Source organism: Coffea eugenioides, chromosome 6 (genome assembly GCF_003713205.1).
Source record: "Coffea eugenioides isolate CCC68of chromosome 6, Ceug_1.0, whole genome shotgun sequence".
NCBI lineage: Eukaryota > Viridiplantae > Streptophyta > Magnoliopsida > Gentianales > Rubiaceae > Coffea > Coffea eugenioides.
In genome coordinates this window covers 44139579-44166737 of record NC_040040.1, presented here as the reverse complement: position 1 = coordinate 44166737, position 27159 = coordinate 44139579, and the positions used below count along the sequence as shown (strand labels likewise).

The window sequence follows — 27159 nt, the reverse complement described above, 5'->3', positions numbered from 1 at the left end:
TATTTCACTCTTGTATATATATGTCAGTTGTACTACTCACATGAGATGTGAAGGAATGTCATCCCAAAATATCTTCCTCTCTTGCTTCTTCTCTTTCAGGAGTCAACAAGAAGCGAAAAGTAATCACTACCAAAACCAAGACAAATCTTCACAATATAGACAATTTTCTTTTTTGACGCTTCAAACGAAGTAAATACTTTGGAGAGAAGGTGTTCCCTTGGAAAATTGGCTCAAATTGATATGTTCTATAATCTTCATAACTAATTCGGGTTCCTTTCCTAGCTGTCACAAGAAGTCAAAGCCTCCCAAAAGGCAAGGGAAAATCAAAGAAGATGGATGTTTTACAAAGCTCAGCTGATCTAAACGCTTTAAGTTTACATCCTACATGCAAAATCTTATATCCCGGTCCAGCACATGATCAGGGTTTCTCAGCTTTTCCAGGGATTAAAGCTGTAGCAACTAATAGATTTCGTGCTCAATTATAATGGTCTACTTTTAGCCACTGATCCTATTAATCATGTATGCAGAGAAAAGCATGATACAAGAACTCCATGGAAAAAAAAGTTGTGTACCAAATGACAATTTTATATCAATCAAATTATTGACCTACCTCAGGCAAGAACACACTGCCAGTAGAATTCTGTGCAATGCCTTCAGTAAGAAGAGAAGTAAGTTTAGGAGGCAAAAGTGACTTATCGTCAGGCGGATCAACCTTTTTCCCACCAACATAGGCCTCAACCACAGTCATCTGTAGATTAGAAAAGAATTGTGATCCATACGAGAAGACAGAAATTCTAAATCTTTCTCTATGGTCCAGACCTGCCAATAGGTACTGAAAATTACAGACACAGCAGAAAAGGAGAAAATCCCACCAAGAGGTACTGAAACCCAAGGACAACAATAAACACAAAAGGACAGTGATAACTAGAGGAGATGGAAAGAGTCCAGGAAGATAAACAAGAAGAAAATTGACCTGATATGACAAGAAGAAAATTAGCAAAAGGTGGATAGTGTAAATTGACCTGATTCAAAGTCAAGGTTCCTGTTTTGTCACTGCAGATGGTGGTAGCAGAGCCCATTGTCTCGCAAGCTGAAAGCCTCCTTACCTACATTTTAATCAAGAGTGTGTAATCAAAACAGTAGCAGGCACCCCTTTATACAACTATCTCCCAATGTAACTAAGTAAAAGACAAAGCTAATCAAAGTCCATGAAAACAGCCAGAAGGGAGATAATATTTACTTACCAAGGCCTTGTCCCTCATCATTTTTCTCATTGAATAAGCAAGCCTACAGGAAAATTTTAGATCCCAAAGTTTAGAAAATGATTGAATTACAAGTATATCGGCATGTAATGCATATATACACATGCATTTGTTGCCAAGGCCACCCATGCTATTTGATCAGATCAACTGAAGCAGGTTCAAATGGACTGAGATGAGATAAAAGATAAAAAGCATATAGTGGGAATAGAAAAATGGCTAAATTTAAGCAAGAAAAACCAGTAAATCGTGAGGGACTATCCAGTTAAACAACAAATGCCTAATGACAGCACTTACTGGACATGAATATCATGCACATATACGACTAGCAGCATTGCATATCATTGGACTGAGAAGAGAAAGAGTGGTTGAAATCGAGGGTAGGAATCATGATTCAAACTCACGTTAAAGTCACAGCTAAAGGAAGCCCTTCTGGCACAGCAACTACCACAATGGTCACCTACAGGTCCTTCCAATATTAGTCAAAAACTTGAAATTGGCATATTCAAACTTAGACAACTAAAGAGGAAATTAAATGAGCAGAGTATACATACTGCAACAGTAAAAATCTTGATGGCTCCATCTATAGCTGTACTAGCTTTAGTTCTCCCAGCTTTAAACTGGCGACTTCCATCAGTGTTATAAGTATGGCCAGTAAAAAATCTATACAACAACAACACAATATTGTAAGCTGCAGAATATAAACATGATTGTGAGGTAGATTAAGAGAATAAAACGAAATTCAGATTTTAAGTTGCAGAAGATAAAACATGATTTCAAGGTAGATTAAGAGGACAAACAGAAAACAATCACACAACTGTAAACCAACCTGATGAAAAGGACAATGAGAACAATTGCAGCTACAGCAAGACCAACTATACCAATGAATGTTGCAACACCATTTAACCGCACCTAAGAACGTATCATACACTATAGTCAGGCTTAAATCATGGCTACAATCAAAATGAAGACACCATGTTAACATCTAACAAAGAAAACACCTGTAGTGGTGTTTCTTCACCATTGTCTTCGGAAATACTAGCCATCAGCAAGCCCCATTCAGTATTTATCCCAACATTAGTTACCTGCAACATACAGTATTCCAAATTTGCAGCTCAAAGTTACAATAATACACAAAGAACATCTAGCCAAAAGATTATGAGCAATGATGAATGTATAGGAGAAGGAAAATAGCGCAAGTTTCTAGTCTGCACTTATCCTAATAGTCTAAACAGAAAAGTAATTTCATATCATAATGCTAACATATCCAGTCTAACAATCCAATCTCTGATTGCCTTTCAAAGGCAAGATATTCCAAAAACCTTGAGATGCATTTGGACAAGACATTATTTGAAATAACAAAATAGCATTTTCTATGATGTGATGGATGTGAGATGAAAATTGGTTGGGAATATAAAAAGGTGGTTGGAAAATGTTTTCGTGATGCAAGCAAATATTTTTTGGCAAAAAAAAAAAAAAAATTGGCATCCAAACAAACAGCTTGTTTCTACTCCTAAGGTAACCCCAAGAAATTGCTTCAACGATGCAAGGCTAGTAGAACATGTCGACCACAATATTTACAGAGATGTGCCTGAACTGAAGCATGGAACTATACAGGGGCTCCCCTGCAACATCCCTAAGTTTTGTTCCACATCAGATATATATTATTCCAGAAATTCAATAGTAAGATGGATAGAAGCAACTTCCTAAATCATTTGTCATAATGGTTCAGGCTCTAAGAAATGAGTTCATGCACCCATAGTTGGTTTTTAAATCCACACTGAATATCTAAGCATAGGGCGCTAACATGCTTCAATCACGTAGACAACTTATATTTGTCTGAACGACCACCAACAAACAAGCACTAACACAAGTTACTAAGCACTCGTACCTTGCCAAAGAATCCTACATAACTAACTTTCAACACACCTTAAAAACCAATTGGACTTTACCAACTGTAACAATCTAATATGACAATGTACAATCCCAGTATCAGTTGGAAAAGATGACTGGTCTAAAAGTTTCTCAAGAATACTACTGACATGGGAAAATAAGCATACTCCCATTAGCATTACCCCAATCAAAAAGTCATCAGAAAGCAACCTACCACCTTCTAGCTAATAAAATTCACAGGAAAAGAATGACAAATACAAAAAACATGCAACAGGCTATAATTTTAAAAAAAATGGAGATTTATTTTTGGGCCAATGGAATTGAAACCAAGCAAATAAAGCTGCAAGCATTATTAGGTGTAAAATGGAAAGGCACAAAAATTTTGAAATAAGAAGCGACCAATCATGTTTCCAGAGAATCTACAGAAATCCTTCATATCAGTTCAATAATGAAGGGCAAGAGATCAAAAATACATTGGTCCCCTACGCTCGCCAGATCAGTTTTGCTAAGTTTGCCAATGGTGCTTGCAATTCAAGGTGTTGAACTGCTGAGTGCTAATTAATTATATCTAAAGCAAAATGAAATGACAGAGTTTGTGCTTATTATGCTGCCATTAATCCAGGAATTGTTAAGTATGTTGTGACCAGTTCGAAGTGCATTCCTCCATGTTCATCAAAAGGAAATTTTCAGAAAATGCCACAAGAGATAAAACCACAGCGTAAATATTTTTTAGTAAACAAGAATCATAAATATCTTCATCCTCTTTACCAGCATGTTTCCATAACCATCAGCCACTTTGCAACCGGACATAAGAAATGGTGCCTTTGAATCCTTATGAACCTGTGAGAAAAATTATTGGCTCAATCAACAATAGCAAGACTCATACCCAATATGTACTGGAATAAATTGCCACATTCACACTTACAATCTTGCTCTCCCCAGTCATACTTGATTCATCAATTGCAAGAGAATGACCAGAAACCAAAATTCCATCAGCAGGTACCTGTAAAAAATTTGAAGTATGTAAGCATAAAGGTGCAACCACAAGGATAGTAAAAATCCAGAACATGAGAAAAAATAAAGTTCATAACCACCTGGTCACCAATTTTGAGAGGTACGATATCACCAACAACAATCTCAAATATTGAAACCTCGATTCTTCTCCCACCTCTAACCACCTGCAATTCAAATTTCTCAAATTATGAGAGTGGACAAAGGCTCCAACGAACAGCACAGGGTTGTAGATTACAAACCTCCAAATGTATATTTTGCTTCTCTTCATTCAAACTTTGGAATTGGAGTGATTGCCGATAGTCACTGATGGCTACAGAATGAGAATTGAAATAATATTATGCTGACAAACTAAAGTTGGAAGTGCCAAGGAACCATAACAAATAAGGCATTCAGGTATATGCATGTCATCAAGATTGACAATGAGAGGTGCTGCAACCCAATGGACCACAATAAACTTAAACATTAACCATTAAAATCATATGCAAGTGCATGGTACAAGTAACCAAGGACAACAATTCTACAAAGTTCAAACAGAATTTATTTAGACAAGTTCTCTTCCAAAGTATAGATGAGTGCATCAAAATGCACACAATTGCACAGAGCTATAAATACAAAGTGCAGTGGGAACTGGGCCATGATGCACAGCTACTGCACTCCATTGACAAGGTAAAAAGCCATTTACTTCCACGCTGGAAAGATGATTGTGATGTCATAAATAGATGTACATACAAATCTATAAACTTGCCCTAAGATGCAGCTACAAATGGACCCAGCATGATACAAACCTTGGCAATAAGGACTAAAACAAATGTTATAGTTCAAGGAGCACACTTTACCCTATTTTGTTAGGAAAAACCAAGAACATGAGGTACAAATCCCAAATGCCATTCCTCTTTTCTAATCATTGAGAAATAACTTTCATCCACCAGAAGCATACTCTCACAAGGAATAATGTATTTGAACAACACATTCTCATGTTATGTAAAGGCATAGGGATACAAAGTTTCCAAGATCTATCTAGAATTACTATATGTTAACAAATCATTTTTGGGCATCCCAGTTTAGTTGTATATGCACAATAAATAAATCCAACGAACTACAGCACCAGACATTTGCTATGTCAAAACAAAAGTGGGACTTGCTCTGAGTTACTTGGTCGTGCTTCCAAAACTTTGTGTCAAGTCGATTGCTTAACTCATCATTATATTGACTTGCTTCTAAAATGATGCTAAATGGTCTATATGACAATTGAGATTTGAGATTTGACTAGTCAAAAAAGATAACTGACTTTTGAAACAATTAGCTAATTCTGGCTCCATGACAAAATTGCCTTGAAGTATGAGAATTCAGTTTAATAATGCACTCAAGTCATGACGTGAAACATAATTAACACTTTATTTAACATTCTGCAAGAAAAAATGTCTTTGTTAAACCACAAATTTAGCTTGTCTCCTACACCAGGAATGGCGCTTCTTTACTTGTCTTCCGAGGGAAACCCAAAGGAGCCTCATGAATTTAAACTACCAACTACTTTATAGCATTGGACCAGATCTTGCTGGGGTGACAAGTTCTTATTACATGACTACTTGCAAAAAGTATCATATAAAAATAGTGTCTTCTATTGTTGAGACAAGTAAAATGAGGAACATTTTGTTCTGACTGACCATAACTCTTAATGACCTCAAGAGGAAGTCAGACAGCAGGGTTGATGTAAAGAAGCTCCAAAACCAAAGAAAACTTTCCTTTAGAGGTTCAATAAGGATTTTGTCAGAGTGTTTGCTGTATTTCCCAATATTACACCTACAAGCAACCTATTGAAGTCCAGAATTAAAACAAATGAGAGAAACGCTAAACCATAGCAACACCTTAGGATAAACTTGTAATATGGATGTAATACATTTCATTCAGTTCTCCACAGAATCGAAATTAACTGCATTTCTGGTCATTAATTAACCACACATTGTACCAACTTTCTTTGCTAAACTTGTCATAATACCTGTTACAACAATGACGATAAAGACAGCCAACGCGATACTTCCACCATCATACCATCCTTCTTTTATACCCTGGAAAACAACATATTAGACTATGGCAAGACCAAATCAAAATTAACCAATCAAAACATGTCAGCATTTTCCATTTTCCACTCAGATTAGCTAGTAAATCACAAATATATTAAAAAAATACTTTAATCTATAAGAATTTGATAGGGACAGATACCATTCTTGTCAGAAAATCAAAAGACAAGATTTAAAATTCATACAACTAACAAAATCATGATCTCATAACATATAGTAGTACAACAAAATTATTAAACAGAAAAAACTTTATAGGGCTTACAATTCTCAATTCAAAATAAGTATTAAGAGTGAACTTATCCTTAAAATTAAAAAATAATAATAATAATTAGAGCAAACTCAAAAATTAAGCTTACCTCTGTCTTTATCCCAAGGGCCAAAGAAGCAGCCGCAGCTACCATCAAGATGATTAAAGTAGTGTCTCGACAAGCTTCCCACAGAAACCTCTATAACACAACTCACAAATAAGCAAGTTAACGAGGCACAGCTCATGATGCAAATGGTTCAATAACTCAATGATTTGCAGTAACATACCCAAAAGCTTCGCCCTTTCTTCCGCGGATAAGTATTGGATCCAAATATATTCTTCCGCTTCAAAATATCTGTCTCATCCCCACGAATTCCTTTCTCAAGACTAGTTTTTAACTTTTCAGCTACACCTTTAACCTGATCGTAATACACAGAAAAATAAACAAATTCATAGATGTGCATGATGCTTGATACAGTAGGAGAAAAAGGAAAATCGTTGCATTGGACTAACCCCTCCATATTGCTGCAATGCAGAAATCTCATGCTCTCTTGACATTTGAGAAAGCTCCTCCTGGCTGATATCAAAATCTCCAGTACGAGTCGGTGTTGGAGGCTTTTTCAAAGGGGATCCTGGTACTAAAATTACAGACATACATGACCAAAATGTTCAGTGCTTGCAATACATGTAATGCTTTTGAAAGACAATGGAGATAAGCAAGGAAAAAACCCAGAAGTATGAAGCAAAAACTCTATGCATCTTGAACTTCTATGCTTTCCAGTAAAACATTTATTAGGATCAAATTGCATAGGCCAACTAAAAACCCAGAAGTATGAAGCAAAAACTCTATGCATCTTGAACTTTTATGCTTTCCAGTAAAACACTTGTACATTAAGTGCAGTAAAAGCGACATTGACAGGATCAAATTGGACAGACCAACTAAAATGACAAAGCATTAGTTTTAATGAAACTTGAGATGAAAGTAAAGAAATAGAAACAGAGATTTCAAATGTTAGCTTTACATTTTACTAGCAAAAGTCATGACTTAAAACACTAAAACATCAAGTCAGCTGCCAATACTACTCCCGCATCAACCATATCAGTGACAAGCAACCTTTCGCAAATAAATTGTTCTCCATGCATTTTACGAGTCTATTTAGTTTAACAGCATTACTGAATGTTATCTACATCATTCGATGGCGGAGGTGTCAAGTTGATGTCCCAAGATAATCACACAAATACTCAACATCCATGGCCTTGGACGTTGTTTGTCACCCCTCAATAAGGAATTCCGTTGCATGTGCAAAACAGAACATGAGGAAAACCATTACTCAAAAAGTAGCATCAACCTTTATAGGCAAAACACTCAACAAATATTTCTCATGTTCAAGATCCACACAGGCTTGAAGTAGCAACACTTCCAAGTCATCTCATCCTATGCAAGAAAACCACATCAAGTATCGAAGAAATCATATTGCCAGTGTACATTTAATGATGAAATGACTTTCAAAAGAATAGCAAAGCATGCTCCACAACAAAGAAATCGCATCATTGCTGAGGCAGAATGTAAAAAGTCAACGGCTTCGAGCTAAAAAAGCCTCCAGCCACAAATAAATTAAACCAAAAAGCATACAATCATGCATGACAACCGAATTATAGAGACAAAAGACAGATCTAGGACCAAAATTTGCAAAGATACAGGAGAGATAGGGATTGCACAGGCATTGCAGGTCAATAGTCAAACTAAATGTGAACAAGAAGAAATTCCTATTGTCTGTATGTGTCAAATAGCTAGCCCCCCTGCTCGAAAAGTTCAAAGATGCTCAAAGAAAGCCTGAAAAATAAAATATTATCTGAAAAAAGAATTTCCACCCATGAGGAATGGATGAAGATGAGTACAAGGAGAAGCAGCATAAAAACTCTTCTTAGTCTAAATTCTGCATCTTGCATTGAAGCCAAAATCCTGAACAACAAATAAACTGTACAAAACAATAGAGCAAGTAATTTACCATCTACACCTTGTGCAGCTGCTTGGAAGAGAACAGCAGCCTGATAGAAGTGTTGTGCATTAACAGGAGATACACAAAAAAATAAGAATGATAATTCTCCAAAAAGAATTGAGAACCAATATTCACCCGAATAACTTGTGCATGCGTTCTAATCTTAGCTAAAAGTAGCTTCCTCTCTTTATCCTTTTTCAAGTCCAATGTATAGCGAAACCGTCGAGATGCATTCAGCACAAGAGCAGCTTGCTGAAAAATATAAACAGGAAATCCATTTGTCAAACAATCGGCAACATTCTCCCAAAGAAACTTTCCAAGAAATAACATAACTAAAATGGTGCCCTTCTTTCATTGCAAACTTCGAAGTTAGACACATTAATATCCTCGCCTTATATTCTCAATACAGCAACTTATATTCCAAACTCAAATAGTATTAGTCATGTTCAAAAATGCCGTTGTCTAGAAAATTACATTGAGAAGTTGGGCACATTAATCATGTTTCGAAGTAAGACACAATAACATCCTCGGCTTATAATTCTCAATACAGCAACTTACATTACTAACTCGAATACTCATCATTTAATCGCATCTCTACATGTGATCATAATTATTAATCATGTTCAAAAATGCTGTTATTCAGAAAATTACATAGAGAAGCAAGTAAACAAGCTCTCCAGCTGTACTGTTGCTCAAATATTCTCTAACTCTCGTGTTCTTTTCTTTCATTTCCAACCACTTCATTGCATTCACAAGCATCTGACGAGTTCAGTTCTAATCGTTAGATTGCTTTCCTTTGCGGAATTTTTTATTTCCCTACATTAATTGTCTGTCAAGTACTCAAATTGACAGCTACAGTCTTGACACTTAGCATCAGTCAGAGCATTTCTTGAAAATCAATTTGCAGCTCTAAACTTCTACTCAACCATTTCAGCTTCTTGCCCTTGGAATTTTTCTTCAAGTTCCTTCGATTTTATGAATCTATCGTGTTCTCATAAACTCTATTTTACTCCCAATACCTAAATTTTTTCGTTCTTCAATCCCCTCTCATTCAGTTAAAGTTATCAAACCTTTTATCAATGTAAGAAAAACATTACAATAACTCAAAGAAATCTCTGCCACACGGTATGCCATGCTATATGCCATAGGTACACATTAGCTAATCTAGAGCCCCATTCAAAGCCTTCTTTCAGGCTAAAAATAAAAGAATTGTCATGACAACCATAGTTGGTTACTACTACTTGGTCTGAAGCCTTGTTAACCTAAACCTCGACTCACAAAGACCATATGCAAAATAAGTGCTCTAATTGTTGAGATATTTCACAATATACTAAAGTTGGCAATACTTGGGGAACCATCTTCCTACTACTTGTGCTGGACAGATTTCATATATGTCAAGTCTGGAATTTCAGAAAAATTTTTAGATGGATACCCACAAAATCTTATTACATCAATTATTTGGATAACTGCTGTTTTCTTGCTTAGCTATCAATTACAAACTAGAGGCTGAAGGAGGATAATCTTTAGTTTAAAATGAGAAGTTGAGGTGACACTGAAGTTTATCAACTGAAATCAGAAACACAGAAGCTGAAGCTGCACAGAAGAGAAGCAAATAACTGAACTTCTGAAACTTAAAGGGCCATGATCCTGTATAAGGATGTAACCCTTTTAGCTTAAGATGCATGTCCGAGGATACAAACAGCTACATCTAAGACTCCAAAAGATAAGCTGAACAGGTTATTTATAATGCATAAATTTATAATCAAAGAAATTTTAAGCAACACAATAGATATATGTATTTGTTACAATATTGCAGATATCCACTACACCACATCCTGCATCAAACCAAGTTCCTCCAATTTTTTACAACTATAATTTTGCAATTTGTATGTTATATCCAATATTCGCAACGGAGGCCTTTACTAAGATCCCACTCTTTTTATTCTGCTATGAAAAGCCATCACCAAATAGTATTGAAAAAATATCTCCTTTCCGATTAATAATCCAACCTCTGTATCCATACCTCACCCATTGCTATCAACTTCACTCGCCCATGTTTAACTTCCTTTTCCACAAATTCTCCATACTCTATCAGCTTTCACTCTTTCCAAAATTTCTGCAAAAATATTCCTAGACAAAATTCTAATAACCAAAAATTCGCTCAACAAAACTTTCTACCAAACAATCTTTCGCTACACTAAATCCACTTACATTGCCAGAAATAAAAGAACTAAAAATTACAAAAATGCAAACAAAAAATAAAAATAAAAACTACAACACATACCCGCCACCTCTTCAATCGATCAATAGGGGCACTTTTGGTGCGAACAATATCAAAAGGCCCTCCAGAAGTCCCCTCGTCGTCGTCGTCAGTAGAGCCATTGCCGACACGGCCGATTCCAGACTCCAAATCAGTGTCGCTGTTCCGATACCGCCTATACGGCGACGCAGGCTTAAAATCCTCACTCATTCTTCTTCCTGTTGGCGTTGAATTTCTTTAAATGCTGTCGCAGGAGAGATGACACCGATTGGAAAATAATTTGCACTGTTTTTCGAAAACAAGTTGCACTCTCAAACGGACTCATAAATTTTCATCCAACAAAAGATCACAAATGCCGAGAAAACTACAGTAAAATCCAGAAATTCTGCTTCGGAGAATGCGCTAGGGTTTGGTTGCTGTCGGAGGAAGACAACCGACCAAAATGCATATGCATCAAAAGTCCCGCAATTCACCGGCTCATGTGAGCCATACATATATATATGCATAAAAAATCAAGAGAATATGCACAATTAAGGCAGTTAGTCAGTGATTAATATTAATACTTTCCTTAATTCTTAATGCAATCTAGAGAGAGATGAAGAAAAGGAGTGATTCGATTTACCGTCTGGGAACTGCAGGAGAGAGAATGAGGTCGAAGGAGCAGAGAAGAATAGAAGGAAATTTCGGGGAAGTTTCGCTCGCGAAAAACACTTTTAAAACAGTTCTGTTTTTTACCCTTTTTTTAATTCCAAAAGGGTGTCAGCACTGGAGGTGAGCAATCTTGGTATATACCAAATTCATACCCAATTTTATTTTTAATTTGGTAATTTGAAATAGGGTATTTAATATTTAGTATAAAATGGTCTTTATCAAATTTACTGAATTTTAATATGATATGAAATAGATAATGAAATTTTTAATTTGGTAATAATCGATTTTAAATTTAAATTCAATAAAATGAAATAAGATAATATATTATTGTATTCGAATACCAAATTAGTTTATAAAATTATATATTATATAGATAAATGTTATATACTATTAATATATTATATAGATAAATGTTATATACTATTAATATATTATATAGGTATAGACTATTAATAATAGATAATATATAGTATTATTATGTACCTATAATAAAAAATATAAATAATGATTTATAATATACTATTTTAGTATTTATTATATGATTATAATAATATAAATATACAATAATGCATAACTATAATACTTACCGTTTTATACATAACTAGAATTAGATAATAAGTATAGTACTAAATATTAAATATAATTATTAATTAGAATTTAGACATTGATTCAGCATACATGTTTGGGTTATTAAATATTTGAACGTGTAACTTTTAATTTGCAAGTATTAATATACTCTAAATTTACATTACATATACAATATGTGAATTTATATTTTCTAATCACTAATCTTGTTTAATGTAAGTAACTAAGCAGTATGATTAAGCAGTCTAAGCGAATGTATATGAATTGCATATCAACATATTAGTTTGTTAGCATTCACCGTTGAAAGCAATCAAGTTATTTACAAATTAAACATTTAAGTTATATAAAAATAATAATAATAAATGTAAGTTTAATACAATACATCATTTGTAAATTATAAGTATTTAAGTGTATACAACTATACAAATGAATCCCATTTAATTATGTGAAAATTACTATCTAATTTGGTTATAACCAGCTTCATAATCATTTTCGAATTCAATTCGGTAACGGAATAAATTTTGTAATTTCCAATTCTAAATTGAAAGCGATTTAAAATTTTACAAGTAAAATAATCAAAAAAATCAAATTCAAATAATTAAATAATCGAATTTGTACCTAATGCACACCCTAATCAACACTTTTGGGTAATTACTCTGATAGGTACCAATAACTTGCAATAATATAAGAAGTTGCAATTTGTGAGACGGTTCGGTGAAATTGACGGTGTAATTTCATGGAAGAAAATGTGTTACCATAAGTATTACATCTGTCCGCATCCCTCGATGTGGAAAAACATGTACGGCAGAGGAAATTGAGGTGAAAATCCAAGAGAAGGCTACAGACGACTGAACGAGTCAACTGTTGAACTCGAACGAGAACGGTCCAATTTGAATCCTATGATCAAGTTCGGAGAAAAATACGTGTGCTTGTAGATACTTTTCTAAATGGAGCTCGTTTCAAATTTGTGATTAGTGAGTATTGAATTAAGTTGAGCCACGTTTGTGAATCGACTCATTTGTTGGCACTGATAGAATTACTTGTATTGCTTTCAAGTCAACGTCTTTTGCTAAAATGATTTTAATAAGTATGATGTAGAAGAGATGCTTTATAGTACTTCTTTCTAGTTATTCAAATCTTGCAATTCAAATTTTTGAGAAATGTGGAAAAATGCTCAAAGATATCTAAGAAAAGTAAAATGTAAAACAAATTATTATAATTGTTGTGTAAAAGCTCAAGTATATCGAAGAAAAAACACTATTTTGCAATTGGAATACATAAGAAATAAATTTAGAATAAATCTTATATACACTGAAAATGTATACATTATCACCATTTAATTCATGATATATATGCAAAATTTGAATTTATCATTCATTCAACGCTGACAGTGTATTTTTTTCCTCATACAACGCTGATAGTATATTTTATTCATGATATGTATGACAGTGCTAATCCATAAACTTGTTTAACTGCTTTTTTTTTCTCCCCCTCTTGATACCTATTGTCAACTATTTGTTTATAAGTCATACGTGGGTGTTTTTCTTTTCATAATGTTCTAATATGACATGATGGCACGTTCAAGCTGATTTTAAGACATTGACTAACGCGAATATTTGGCAAATAAAAGGTGCTAATGTGGGTTAATCTTTGAAGTTATGGTTTGCAACTTCATAAATACACAAAATCAACCTTACATTTTATTTGTTCATTGAGACGATAATGTTGACATAAAGAAAAGTATCATTACAAGACTACCAATTTCAGTACACTCTATTGGTGAACTTTATGTTAGACAAACACACTAAATAAAATTTTTGGAGTGATATTAAAAAAAAATAAAAAAAAGTACATGGATGGCAAAAGTCAAAGTAATTTACCTTTATGATTTTGCTTGGGGTAGAAGTAAGAAATCAATCAATTTTTGGAAATTACTTCTGGAAAAGGTTTGTGCCCCTAAAAAGGTGTTGGGTAGTTATGTACTTATGTGGTAACTGTTTTTTAATTCCCAAATACCTAATAACTTTTGAGTAATTCATTAAGTTGGATCTTCCTTGTTGATCACCCAACACACAAATAGAAGACCTTAGTCTACTTTGACATTGATAGTCCTGTAAGCCAATACGCTTTAAAAATTTGTAATTTTTTAGAAGGTGAAAAAAATAATGCAAGTAGTTCAATTATTTTAAAACATCTAAAATATTAGTTCAGGTTTACTGAAGTATTTGCCCAAACAGAATAGGTTTCTTCTTCGTTTCGTAAAGACTGATTTGGAGGGGTAAATCACAGTTGATAAAAGCGGATTTGAGGTTTCTTCTAAAAACTAAGGTTCTGTCCAGTTCTATCTAGTTGTGTAAATTGTCCCAATTTCGGTGTAAACTAAAATATTTTTAATATAATCATAAGTTTTACACCAACTCAATTATAATTCATATTTATACCACAGCTGTACCAATTTACACCAAAGTTCTACTCCCTTCGTCCCACTTTGATAGTCCTGTTTTCCTTTTTCGTCTGTCCCAAATTGTAGTCCACTTTCCAATTGAAAAATGTAGTTGTATTTTAATTTTTCTAAAATACCCTTATTCAATGTAAGTTGTTGTTACTCTAAACCTACCCCATTTAATGAGAGTTTATTCTTTTTTTACCATCAATTCAAGTTCCCATAAAGTTGTACTCTAATTAATGTGAGGGTATTTTAGAAAAATAGCTACCTAAATTGATTGTTCCAACAAAATTAACTACTTTTTCTTAAACTGTGTGAAAAAAAAAACTAGAACTATCAAAGTAGGACGGAGGGAGTATTAGTTTATATAACTAGACAGAATTGAAACCGGGGAGGCCCTATTTCCTCGATGGAGCACACCATAACAGTGGACAGTGTATACCTTGAAATTTCAGTTGGAAAGTTAGGGATTTACCTTAGAAACTTCAGTTGGCAAGTGAGAAAATCAGTGAAGATAAGGACTTACTTTCATCGAAAATTTTCTCCTTAACGTCCAATTCATAGAAAACATTAGACATTCATGGAAGATAAGGATAATTTCGCGGAAATTTTGCTCCTCAATATCCAATTGATAGAAAACACTAGAAATTCAGTGAAGACAAGGACTTAATTGCATGGAAATTTCACTCCTTAATTTCCAATTCAATTCGTAGAAAACACACAATAAATCTGATCAAACCATGAGCTATTAGTCACACTTTTTCTCTACCAGACAAGGAACACGGTAGGTTAACTGTTTGACGGCAACTATTATATTCTTCAATTTTCAACTCTGAAATCACACAAGAGTTTCTTCTTGTCCATTTCACCATCAGGAACAAATCGGGTAGTGAAATTTGCATTTTAGATTTTAATTTCGAGATTTCATTGACTCTATATTCATATGCAAAAAAAAGGGGATAATAAAGTAGTAAAAAGAAAATATCGTATTTCCATACCACCAAAAAAAATCTTGCAAAGCATGACGAGCCTTTGTTACCACAAATTATCGAGACACACTCGATGCCTGTGCTCCTCATTTAAAAATGTTATTAGAAAATATTAAGTGATGGGTAACTGATTGATCGAGTAAAAAGGGGGAAATAATAGGTTAGTGGGATAAGTAAGAGAGGATGTGGATACTGAATTAAGGAAGTTTTGGTTGAATAGTATTTCAGATTGAGACAGTGTTGGTTGAGTAGTATTCCACTCGGACTTGGATAGATTTACAGGAAAATTTACACCAAACAACTAGGAGACTTTATTATTGTGTGTGTATATATATATATATATATGTGTGTGTGTGAAAGTAGCTATTTTAATTAGAGGTTTCTCACTCCTTTATGGCATGCCTAATTGAAGAGAATTAACGGGTTATGGGTCATTTGAGTTTTACCCATATTGAATATTATATTATATGTTTTAAAATTATCCTTAATTTTAAAATAAATTTAAAAAATAACTAATCTTATCTTAATGATATCTACATTCTATCAAATTATTACATAGAACTATAGTAAAGCCTTTTTCAAATTACAATTATTAAATCTTACATATTCCATAAATTACTTTCTTTCATCACTATATCGTTGATTAGTATTCAAATTGTTCATCATCTCTTTCCTTAAGTTTGAATTAATTTAGTATGAAAAAGAGAATTAATTGTTACACCGACAGAATTACCAATATTGTTGAAAACTAAATATTTATTGATGAAAAAAAGCGGATTATTGGATCTTTTCTACTTAATTAAATGTAAATATATAGTTCTAGGTTTATGGTAATTATAAAAATTTAAATTATCTAAAAGAATACTTATAAAAAAAAGAATATCTACCAAGTTTTTTATATGGGATACATTATTTGATGTATACTACCATATTATAGTAAAAGTATGTAAACAAATTTGTAAAAATTAGTAAATAATTAAACATTTAGAATACATTATTTTTTTAGAGTTAATATTAATGGACATGTAGCATTGTTGTTAAATTTCATATTTAAATTATTCATATTTATATAAATTCACACTAAATTAAAAAAAAAAGACCTTACTAAGACACGAGCAAAATTCTAGTTCTTCATTGATTAAGTTATTGAAGATCAAATTTTCCTAAACAACATGGACCAATTGGATCAAATAGCAAACCAATCTACAATAACAAGTAGTTAAAATCTCTACCAATTTAACTAGATTTTCAGAACAAAACAAATAGATTATCTTTATAAAAATGTTTGATCATATTTCATGATGCATTTTGGGTTCACCTATCTAGTGCTCTTAAGACACCAAATAAGACGTTGGTCCGGTGTTATTTTTTTTTTTCCCCAAAAATGGTGATCTTATTTCTTTATACGTTTAGGATCATCTATTTGGAACACTAAGGGCTCCAAACATGAAATGGACTTGGTATTATTTTTTGCTTAGAAGGGTAAATGTTTTCCCCCAAATGTATTACAATTCAAGAAGTGGATGATAATTTTTTGAGTTTAATAGTAGGTTCACCTTCTATTTTTGTGTGTTTATATGATGCCTTTAGAGAAAACCTAAACCTAAAGATGAGATAGTTTATTCTTGATAGAGAACAAGACAATTATGAAGGTTATTCCACTTCTTGACACAAGTACCATGTTTACGTCTCACTATTATATATTTACAGAAAATCAATTACAGCTAAGCCGAATTTGGGCTCCCTTGGAGAGTGGTTAAAGCTTAAGGTTTAAGAACATAATTAAGGCATCTAATCTCAAAGTTGTGACAAGAGAACTTTTTTTTTTGAGGAAAGGTGACAAGGGACCTTTTTTTTCATTTTTTTGAGTACTAGACCTGTTTGGATTGCATTTTCCATGATTTTCCACTGAAAAATTACTGTAGCGATTTGATGTATACGAGGGAAAAAGGTAATAGGAAAATGTAATTAAGGAAAACGACGCAATTTTCCTGCAGAAAATGACAATCCAAGCAGGGAAAATCTCTAGAAAACACCTAGGTTCCTTAGTGTTTGTACTAAACCATGTTTGAACTTGGTGTCAAGATTGAGTTAAAGCATACATACTCATGTTACTATCAAAGTCTTTAAATTGTTGTAAGACGTTCTATTTAGTTAGTATTTTAATCTTCAATTTCTTCAGCATTTCCGCTATTTTTTTTAACTTTCATTTACTTCAATAATTGAATATATGTAAGTGTTAGTTTCTTTACCCAAAAACTACGTCCTTATACTACTATAATGATTTTACATAACTATCAACATGAATGCTCGTAAATGGAGAGGATTCTAATTTATAACGTATATACTAAATTTCAATATTATAGTAAAGAGACATTACTCCATATAAGATCCATAATCCACATAATGCAAAGTACGTTGCAAGTGCCAATTTAATATATACATAATGTTTAATATTCCCAAAGTAGCTCAAATAAGTTTTGTAGGTGGTATGATTTCTCTAACCATGGTCTCCTTGATTCAGAACTTGAGAAAGCTCATAATCCAATTCCTTCCCATGTTTTTCAAAAATATGTTTTCAAAAAAATTTCAAACACCGTTCCAAAACATTCTTGTTTCTCTTAGATACATTTACTAATAAATATCGTATACTAAATTTTTTTTTTTTCTAAAAACGGCTCAAAAAACATCCATAGACCATTAGTGTGTTCACAAGATAGATGGAACGTTAACGTGATTGGTGGAACAACAAAAACAAATTGGGATGATAATATGGGGTAGGAACAGTTGTATTGCATTCGGTTTGTATAGTTACTGGACATATTATAATTTTTTTTGATATACAACTGCATTACATTATCACGCCAAATATATATAAAATACTTTATTTATGTATATTAACTTTTTCTCGAATATAACAATATAATATAGGGTTCATATGAATTAGGTGTTTTTATAACTTTTTAAAAATTTTTGCTATAACTTAGTATTTTAAAAACTTGAGTAAATCTTATATACATTGACGGTATATATATTATTACTATCGAATATACGATATATATATATAAAATTTGAATTTCAAATTTAAATTTAAATTATGTGTCATATATATAATGGTTAAAGTGCATATACTATCACTGTATACAAAATTAATCGTAAAAACTTTCACTATAAATTTTATATTGGAGGTGTCTTTGAATTTAAAATTTTATTAGGTATTTTTAAAATTTTCGTTTTCTCCCCAATGGCAGCCACCTATCACTCCTCCCCATCGCTTACTCAAACTACCACTAACAAACAATATTGCGTCCCTCTCCAGATCCACTTTCTCTTTTCTTCTCCATATTCCTTTTAAATTGGTCAAAACCAAATCGAGTCATCGCAACTAGATCTAGTCGCGAGTAGGGAAGGGAATGAGTGCGAAGGAGGGGAAGAAGGGAGGGGAGGGAGGGAGAAAGCGAATGAAGGAGGAAAGAGTAGGAAGTGATACGTACAGTGAAGGTGGGGTTGATGGAGGTATCAATGGTGGTGCTAGGGAGAGGACAAGAAAGGAGCATGGAAAAAAGAAGGAAAAAAAGAAGGAAAGAGGAGAAGTGGGAAGAGGAGGACCGGAGACATAGAGTGATGGTGAACGAAGAAAGGAAGAGGTGGTAAATTTTTTTTATTTTTAAGCATTTTTATTAGATATATTTGAAATTGTATTTAGAGTATTTTTTGAAGTGTATTATTCTAACGAAAAAGTGTGGTTGTGTTTGGATTGCATTTTCCGTCATTTTTCATGGAAAAATTACTGTAGCGATTTGATATATGTGAGGGAAAAAGGTGATAGAGAAATGTGATCACGGAAAACGATAATATTTTCCGACGAAAACCTTCAATCCAAGCAAGGCCTGTATTACTCCCAATCCAAACGGAACCGTCAAAAGGTTGCAAGTACAAGTGTACAACAACCGACCAGACGAAAGCACAAAACGTGCTGCCGTGTCTGACAATTGACACCTGCGTGCAAACGGTGGGGTGGATGACTAGGACTTTGACGCATTTTTTATTTTCTTTTTCACATGTTTGGTACCTCTGTCAACGTTTACACTTTACACGCGTTTCTTTTAGGTGAAGACGTTGGCGGTGGAGCAGCCAAAAAGGGACTTTGGAGTCTCAAATGGTTAAGGTATCCTTCTTTCCAAGAATTGTGGATAACACGACTATCTTATGAGAAGGGATAATTTTAGAAACCTCCCTGAGGTTTCTATAATGCCATCGAACTCCCTTAAAGTTTAAAAAATTACACATACTTCCCTTATTATTTAAAATGACAATTTTACTCTTAAATATTTTAGTGAAATTCCTTTATTTGGTATACTAATACTTAGAATGAGTTTTAAAATTATTTTTTCATTCTTCTTATTCCTTTTTTTTAAGTTTTCACCAATAAAACTATAGAACTACTATTATTGCCTCTAGTTTCTATCATAACCAAATGTCGAACTAATAATTTTTTTTGACGAGTTAATTTTATATGTTATCCAATATTTTTGCTGATATTTGTTTTCTATATTTTGGTATTAAAATTAATAATAAATAAAAAAGAAGGGCCTAAAGGCACTACTAAATTATGATAATCCTGCTACTCTAAAAATTTATAAATTCTAAATGAATTATTTCAACATTTTCTTTTCTATCTTATATATCTAAATCCATAATAAAATACCATTAAAAGTATTATATCATAGTAATAAAACTATTATTATAGTTGTTTATAGTAGATATGGACATGAAAATTTTGGTACCTTTTCCTTATAATTATACTAAATAATCTTATAATTATATAGAAAAATAAATTAAAACTCATTACACAAGAGCATTTTTGGGTATTCATTTAAAAAATTGACCAAATCAATATTATTTTAAAATTTTGTTACTAAAACAATCAAATTAAGGGAGCTAAGTGTAATTTTTCAAATTATAGGGGAGTTCAATGAAATTGTTAGAAACCTCAGGGGAAGTTTCTGAAATTATCCCAAAAAAAAAAAGAAGTTCCTTTATATTTGTGCCTTATCTGGAACTTCTTATCCTTATGCCTTGTCTGGAACTTCTTCTATTTTGGGACAAATGGATCATTTGCATGTGGCCAGCAAAAGAGTTTTATTATTACAGACTGGGATGGCTTGCTGATGTGCTGTTACAGCTTGCACGACTAAATCGTTACGCAAAAAAGACATCCAACAGCAACCAATCCATTACATTGCATACGTTTTATTAGATTCGGCAAAGCAAAAAAAATAAAAATAAAAATCAATAATTGACATTTATAGTACAAATAGTTTATTATTAGAGAATATCGATTTTACTCTTTTATGCATTTATTTTGTGAATCTTATTTGTTTTTCAGTATAGCGGAAAAGTTATTCTTTTTTGTGGGCACTTGAGAGTTTTATCTTACTATTAAGTATTTCTAGCAAAACTAATTAAAGAGTTATTTTCTGAAGATCCGACAACACACAATATTGATACATGTGCTTATTATTACAAGTTAGTTGTACTATTTGTCAACCATACGTGCTTCTTTTTATCTTGGTAAGAATCACTGACCAATGTTAGCAGATATATTTCAGTATAATTTGTCTTGAAAACGTTGAGAATGGTTAAATCAATACACGGTTAAATTGCCAATAATAGTTGAGTTTCTTCCCTCTTTTGATGATCTAGACAACTTTCTTTTTCTTCTCTTCTTAAACCATTTTGGGGCTATACTGACATCATAATGCACCTAATTCATCCCAAATTTGTCATGCGAATCCAGACAATTTACCTTGTTTGGAGTGTGATTTTACGCAACAAAATTTTTACATTTTTCGTAAACACATTTTTCAATCAGTTTTTTACTTCACATACATTAAAAATCGTTACAGTACATTTTTCTATAAAAACTCCTAAAAGTAGCAATCTATACTAGGGATATGTACGTTTCTTGTTGCATTAAAATCATTTTTCTAATTTAAATATAAATTTTAAAATCAACCCCATTTGATGCCTTTCTTAACTAGAGTCTATTAGAAATTTATCACCCACTGTTCTTTTTACATGCATCCGAATCGAGTTCTTCATAGTTTTCTCTTTTCTATTAAATAATATTTTTTAAATATCCGGGTGTCAAAAGGATGGAGATACGTGTGATGCTTTTATGCTGCCAAATATTCTTGAGACCTTGACGAAGTTAGTGGATTTGCAGTTGAGAAGCAAGACAGCACATATATCAACAAAATCGGGAATAGCATATTTCAGCAATAGACGAATTTCAACTTACACAATTGTGGTATGGGGAAATCCAAGTGGAACTTCAGCTGCAATTGGCGGAACAGGTGTCCTTTTATGGTGGTCTGATCTGATGTCTTCCTACTACAACCTTGACAGAATTATTTAAGAAATTAGTATTATTTAGTAAACAAGTTTAATAAATAATTAGACAATTGAAAAAATATTTTGAAAGTGCAGCGGATTTTTTGTCTTATTTCTTGTTCCACTCTTTATCACATTTTTTTATTATATTACTAAAAAAATTGTTTGTAGAACATATCTCGAGGATATCCGTAAATCCTAATCTAGAAGTTGAGATAAAATCTACAAAGAATTATTCTATTCTTTAACAAAAGTGCACAATTTTGAAAAAAGTGGAATTAGAGGAAACTTCTTGGACTCCTGATAGAGCTGCACATTTTTTTGCCAAGATTTTCTTCTCTCTCTAATTATTGTATATGGAATAATGCCCTTCCACATGTTTGCATAATCTTTAGCTTAAGCTACCAAGGTTTGGATCCATCCAAATTCTCAAACATGAGCCATATTGTAGCCAACAAGGAAATCCTCAGGGGAGTTTTCGAGGTTTGGATGGTATTATTAGGTTTAAAAGAATAAAGTCATCTTTATGACTACTTAGATCTTCAAGAAATTCATTTTGCTAAAAACCAAAGTTCCATTCGTAACCAATTATACCCCAAACTTCAAATCCAATGTTGGAGACCATATCAAAACAAAAATAATCTAGCCTATCACTAAATCTCCAAAAATATTAACATCTTAAATATAGAGAAGCTTTACTTTCACAGGAAAACCAAAAACTAATTTTAAAGGGAAGACTAGAAAATTAAAAATACACATATATCAGTTGTGGAATGGTTGAAAGTATTGGTAGATGTTTTTGGAGGGAATTGAGAGAGAGTTATGGGAGAAAAGAGGGAAGATGGAGAGAGAAGGATGAATTCGTAATTGAGAATAGAGTGAAATTAAGGAAGAGAGAATGGACAGTTCTTGGTTATGAGTCGAAGAGATAGGGCTTCTTTTTTTTTTCCCCTAATGTATATTTCTCATTGTGTTATATTGTGAATCATTGATTAGGCGAAGGTCATTATAGTCATATTATTATCCTAAGCAAGGTTAGTTTATTTTTAAAACTTGAGAGGAGCTAAGTGAAATTGTCATAAATTTAGAGGAAGTTTATGAAATTATCCCTTATTAAAATAGTAGTAGTGGAAAAATTAAAAAATATGCAAGTGAACCACGGTCTCAAAAGGAAAAGCAACAAGATTTTGAAAAAAAAAAAGGGAAAAACAGGTGTCTTCTGTTTTCTGGTCAAGGTAAACATTTGTGAATAGTGGAAAATTATGTAATTGAACCACGGTCGCAAAAGGAAAAGAAATAAGAATTTGGAAGACGGGAAGCTATAAACGTGTCTCTTGTTTCAGGGTCGCAAAAGGTATTGCAATTGTCACTCAATTATAGTGTGTGCACTTCTTCTTTGCAGAGTCTTCTACACTTTAAATTGTTTTGAGTTTTAAAATCATATCCTTTTGTACATCAGTTTGGCTAACTGGTGCTAAAATCATACCCTTCTTAACAAGTGCTTATTAGAAATCGAACACCCATTATAAAAAAATTTACTTTTTTCACGCGTTTGAATCTAATTCTTCATAATTTTCTCTTTCTTATTAAATAATGTTTTTTTTTAAAAAATATATGGGTGTCAAAAGGACGGAGACAAATGCTTTTATGCTGCCAAATATTCTTGAGATCTTGACGAAGCTAGTGGATTAGCAGTTGAGAACTAAGAGACCAGTTAAATCAACAAAATCGTGAATAATATATTTAGCAATAAACAAATTTCAACTTACCCAATTCTGGTTTGGGGAAATCCGGGCGAAACTTCAGCTGCAAATGGTGGAACAGGTGGCCCTGTATCCAAGTGGTCTGATGCCTTCCTACAACAACTTTGACAGAATTACATAAGCTTATATTACTGTAATGTTTAATAAACAAGTTTAATACTTTATTCGTCCCACTTGGCATTCTTGTTTTTCTTTTTTTTATCTATCATAAATTATAGTTCACCTTCCAATTAAAAAATATCGTTAACTTTTAAATTTTCTAACATATCCTAATTTAATTATACTTCATTATTAATAAATATATCCTATCTTATTTAATACAATCAACTTTTTCACTAATAATTATTTTGATATATGTCTTGAATGATGCAATATATCTTCATTATTACTATTATAATTAGTGTAAAATATATACTCCATTTGAATTAGCTATTTTTTAGGGTATTTTTGAAATATTTTATTATAACATTGTATATGAAAAACTTTTAGTATAGATATTTTTGAAATGTTTGATATATTGTATGCGTGAGAATGTTTTTTTGATTTTTTTTTGTTTGTGTATTACCATAGTATTGTATTAAAAAACTTATTTTTGAAAAATAGGCTAATCTAAACGGAGCCATAGTGATTAGTGATACTTCTAATATTAATGTAAGTGTATTTTTTTTAAAAAAAAAATAAGCTAGATTTATTGTTCTAACAAAGTTAACTAATTTTTTTTAAACTGTGTGAGTAAAAACCAAAACTATCAAAGTCGGATGGAGGGAGTAAATAATTAGGCCCTTCGTCAAAATAATAATAATAATTTAGCTCCATTTGAATTGTAAGTTTTCAGAGCTATTATAGAAAAATATGTTGTAACGAAATGATGTATATGAAGTTGAAAGATAATTAAAACATATGTTGAGAGAATTTTTTTGCAAAAACTATCAATCCAAACAATTGAAAAAGCCTTCGGTGTGTTTCTAGAACATATCTCGAGGATATCCCTAAATCCTAATCTAGAAGTTGAGATAAAAAGTACAAAGAATTGTTCTATTCTTTAATGAGCACGCCGCTGTTAGCTTCCTAAATGCACTAAAAACTTCCTAAAAGCACATTTTAGTTTCTTGATATTCGAATTGATTGGCACCAAGTCACAAGAAAAGGAAGCAATGCTGGAGCTGCATTACATTGAAAGTGCACGATTCTGAGAAAAGTGGTAATGGAGGAAACTTCTTAGACTCCTGAACGCTATACCTTTTTTTTTTTTTTTGTTTTTTATCACCATCTACACGTACTTCTATTTCTAATTTTACTCTAACCTATATTTGGGACGTGACCTAACAGGGTTACGGAGATTGAACTACCATCAGACCATACCGATACACTAAACACCCATACGAATCTAAAAGAAGCCATTTTAAGTGGTAACTGTGATGGAAGGTAAGGTCTATAATTAGTTGCATATTTTTTTGCCAAAATTTCTTCTCTCTCTCTCTCTATCTAATTATTTTATATGGAATAACACCCTTCCACATTTTGTATTGCCATATATATATATGTATGTATGTATATATATATATATATATATATATATATAGAAAAAACTGACAGAGAAAAATTGAAGCAATGATGAAAGGTTAATAAGGAGGGAAAATGATATTTGCTAGAACAACTTTTTTCCGCAATGACAAATATAAAGTCACCTAAGCACAGATTATGTTTAAATTGAAAAGGGAATATTATTAATATTAAAAATTTTCTTTGGCATTAAAATACGAATTGTGACACCAACTGAAGCAAAAAATGAAGGGGAAAATTATGACAAGACCACTGAATAGGTTTTTCATTAATTAGACCATGTGATTAAAGGGATCACTGGCAAATACCAAAGTGTGATGCTATAAGTGCACTAAAAACTATTATTAAAGTAGTAATAGTGGAAAAAAATGCAAGTGAACCACGGTCTCAAAAGGAGAAGCAACAATATTTTGAAAAAAAAAAAAAGAAAAACAGGTGTTTTCTGTTTTCTGGTCAAGCATTAATAAATAGTGGAAAAATATTTAGGTGAACCGCGGTTTCAAAAGGAAAAGCAATAAGATTTTAAAAGACTGGAAGCTGAAAAGGAAAAACCATTGTCATTTGTTTCCGGGTCGCAAAAGAATAAGTAATTGTTGCCCGATTGTAGTTCAAATCCTGTCCCCTGTATTGTGGGATAACAGTACGTGCACTTTTTCTTTATAAAGTCCTCTGCGCTTAACTGTTTGAGGTTTAGAATCATATTTTTTTTTACATCGATTAGAGAAAATCTTTATACAAAAATATGGATTTTTCTAATAAGTGCCCAACCTAACATTCATTTGATTTATCATGTATATACATATACTAACAATTATTATCCTTTCTTGCATTTATATACTTTTCCTATTTAATCTCACCAACTTTCCTTGTATTTATTAGCTTTTTCTAATTAATCTTATATTTTTAAAAATATTACATCAAAAATATATTTTAACGAGTGCTCTATGGGCAACTGTTACATAGACCCTACAAATATATACACACTCATTTTCACATTTAGACAGCAAGACCCATGACTTCCCTATAATCACAGTAATACTTGTTGAGTTTTTGTAGAAATCCATCTCATGTCCTACAAGTTTAGTTAACTTTCTATAGGAATCCTTTTTTTCCCTTTTTTTTTTAATGTTGCAATAATACTCATATTCTTCTTTTGTTTATCTTATGTATTAGTTTTTATGTTCAAAGATTTTTTTTAACAGCCAATTACAATGTCAAAATATTTGTAGCAACATAATTTTTTTTCAATAGAATGAAACAATTTTCATTGATTGCTAGAACTTCAATTGTGTTCGCTCAAAGATTTGTAGAAGTTAGGCACAAATGATGATGTAACTTAGAAAATATGGTATAAGAATTTTTAATACTTTCTTCTTGTCCACATTAATTTTTGCTTTTGTTATCTTAGAGATAAGGAATTGCTAACAATATTAGTAACCTGTAATCCACATGGTAGCTAAAGGTGTTAATATCTAATTTAAGAGTATGGTTTGTTCCCAATACAGAAGGCTATATATTAATTAGCCTTCCATTTCCAATTCAAAACTCATCAAAATATCATAACCTATAATGCAGTTTGAATAAAATAGTACCACTTATCATCAATTAGTGAACGCTGTCTAATAGTCATTTCCTTTGAAATTTAGTAATTTAAAATAAAAATGAAGTTAGCAAAGAAAAAGAGTAGGGAAACTTTGGAATTTTTTCCTAGACTTAAAAGTATCTGCTCCAAAAAGTAGTACATAAATCCCCTAAATTTTGCCCAGTTGTGATGTTTTTAGCTTAACCTAATTATATAGGTCTTCGCAATAGATGGAACCATATTTCCCTTCTCAAATTTTGATACAATATTTGTAGATGGGATAGTTTAAGTGCACAAAAGAAAATAAAAAGCATGCAAAGCATCTATGTGGGGAAGAAAGAAGAAGAACCATACCTAGACAAAAAGATTGAACTGCCTCTTTGCAGTTAACTGATCCAATTGCTTGATGTCAAAAGCTCATGCAATTAGCTGC

At 32.3% G+C, this 27159-nt stretch overlaps 1 protein-coding gene across 10 annotated transcripts in view; it reads right to left on the bottom strand.

Annotated features, from left to right (window-relative positions):
* Window positions 1-27159, bottom strand: part of LOC113776425 (calcium-transporting ATPase 10, plasma membrane-type-like) — a 36392-nt gene extending 9233 nt beyond the window's left edge. For 2 of the 10 annotated variants that reach the window (XM_027321571.1, XM_027321579.1), the window contains exons 1-21: window positions 27081-27159; window positions 23588-23674; window positions 21727-21825; window positions 10776-11036; window positions 8627-8743; window positions 8501-8540; window positions 7005-7129; window positions 6779-6910; window positions 6601-6690; window positions 6163-6232; window positions 4406-4476; window positions 4247-4330; window positions 4078-4155; window positions 3921-3992; window positions 2261-2344; window positions 2089-2171; window positions 1814-1922; window positions 1664-1719; window positions 1245-1287; window positions 1023-1106; window positions 611-748 (exon numbers count right to left, since the gene is read on the bottom strand). In XM_027321571.1, coding sequence (XP_027177372.1) covers window positions 611-748; window positions 1023-1106; window positions 1245-1287; window positions 1664-1719; window positions 1814-1922; window positions 2089-2171; window positions 2261-2344; window positions 3921-3992; window positions 4078-4155; window positions 4247-4330; window positions 4406-4476; window positions 6163-6232; window positions 6601-6690; window positions 6779-6910; window positions 7005-7129; window positions 8501-8540; window positions 8627-8743; window positions 10776-10961 — 1662 coding nt within the window. In that variant the 5' untranslated portion in view covers window positions 10962-11036; window positions 21727-21825; window positions 23588-23674; window positions 27081-27159. Of the gene's footprint in view, window positions 1-610; window positions 749-1022; window positions 1107-1244; window positions 1288-1663; window positions 1720-1813; window positions 1923-2088; window positions 2172-2260; window positions 2345-3920; window positions 3993-4077; window positions 4156-4246; window positions 4331-4405; window positions 4477-6162; window positions 6233-6600; window positions 6691-6778; window positions 6911-7004; window positions 7130-8500; window positions 8541-8626; window positions 8744-10775; window positions 11037-11373; window positions 11435-21726; window positions 21826-23587; window positions 23684-27080 lie in introns of those variants that run through there. The other 8 variants (XM_027321580.1, XM_027321572.1, XM_027321575.1 and 5 more) reach the window with 8 other exon arrangements.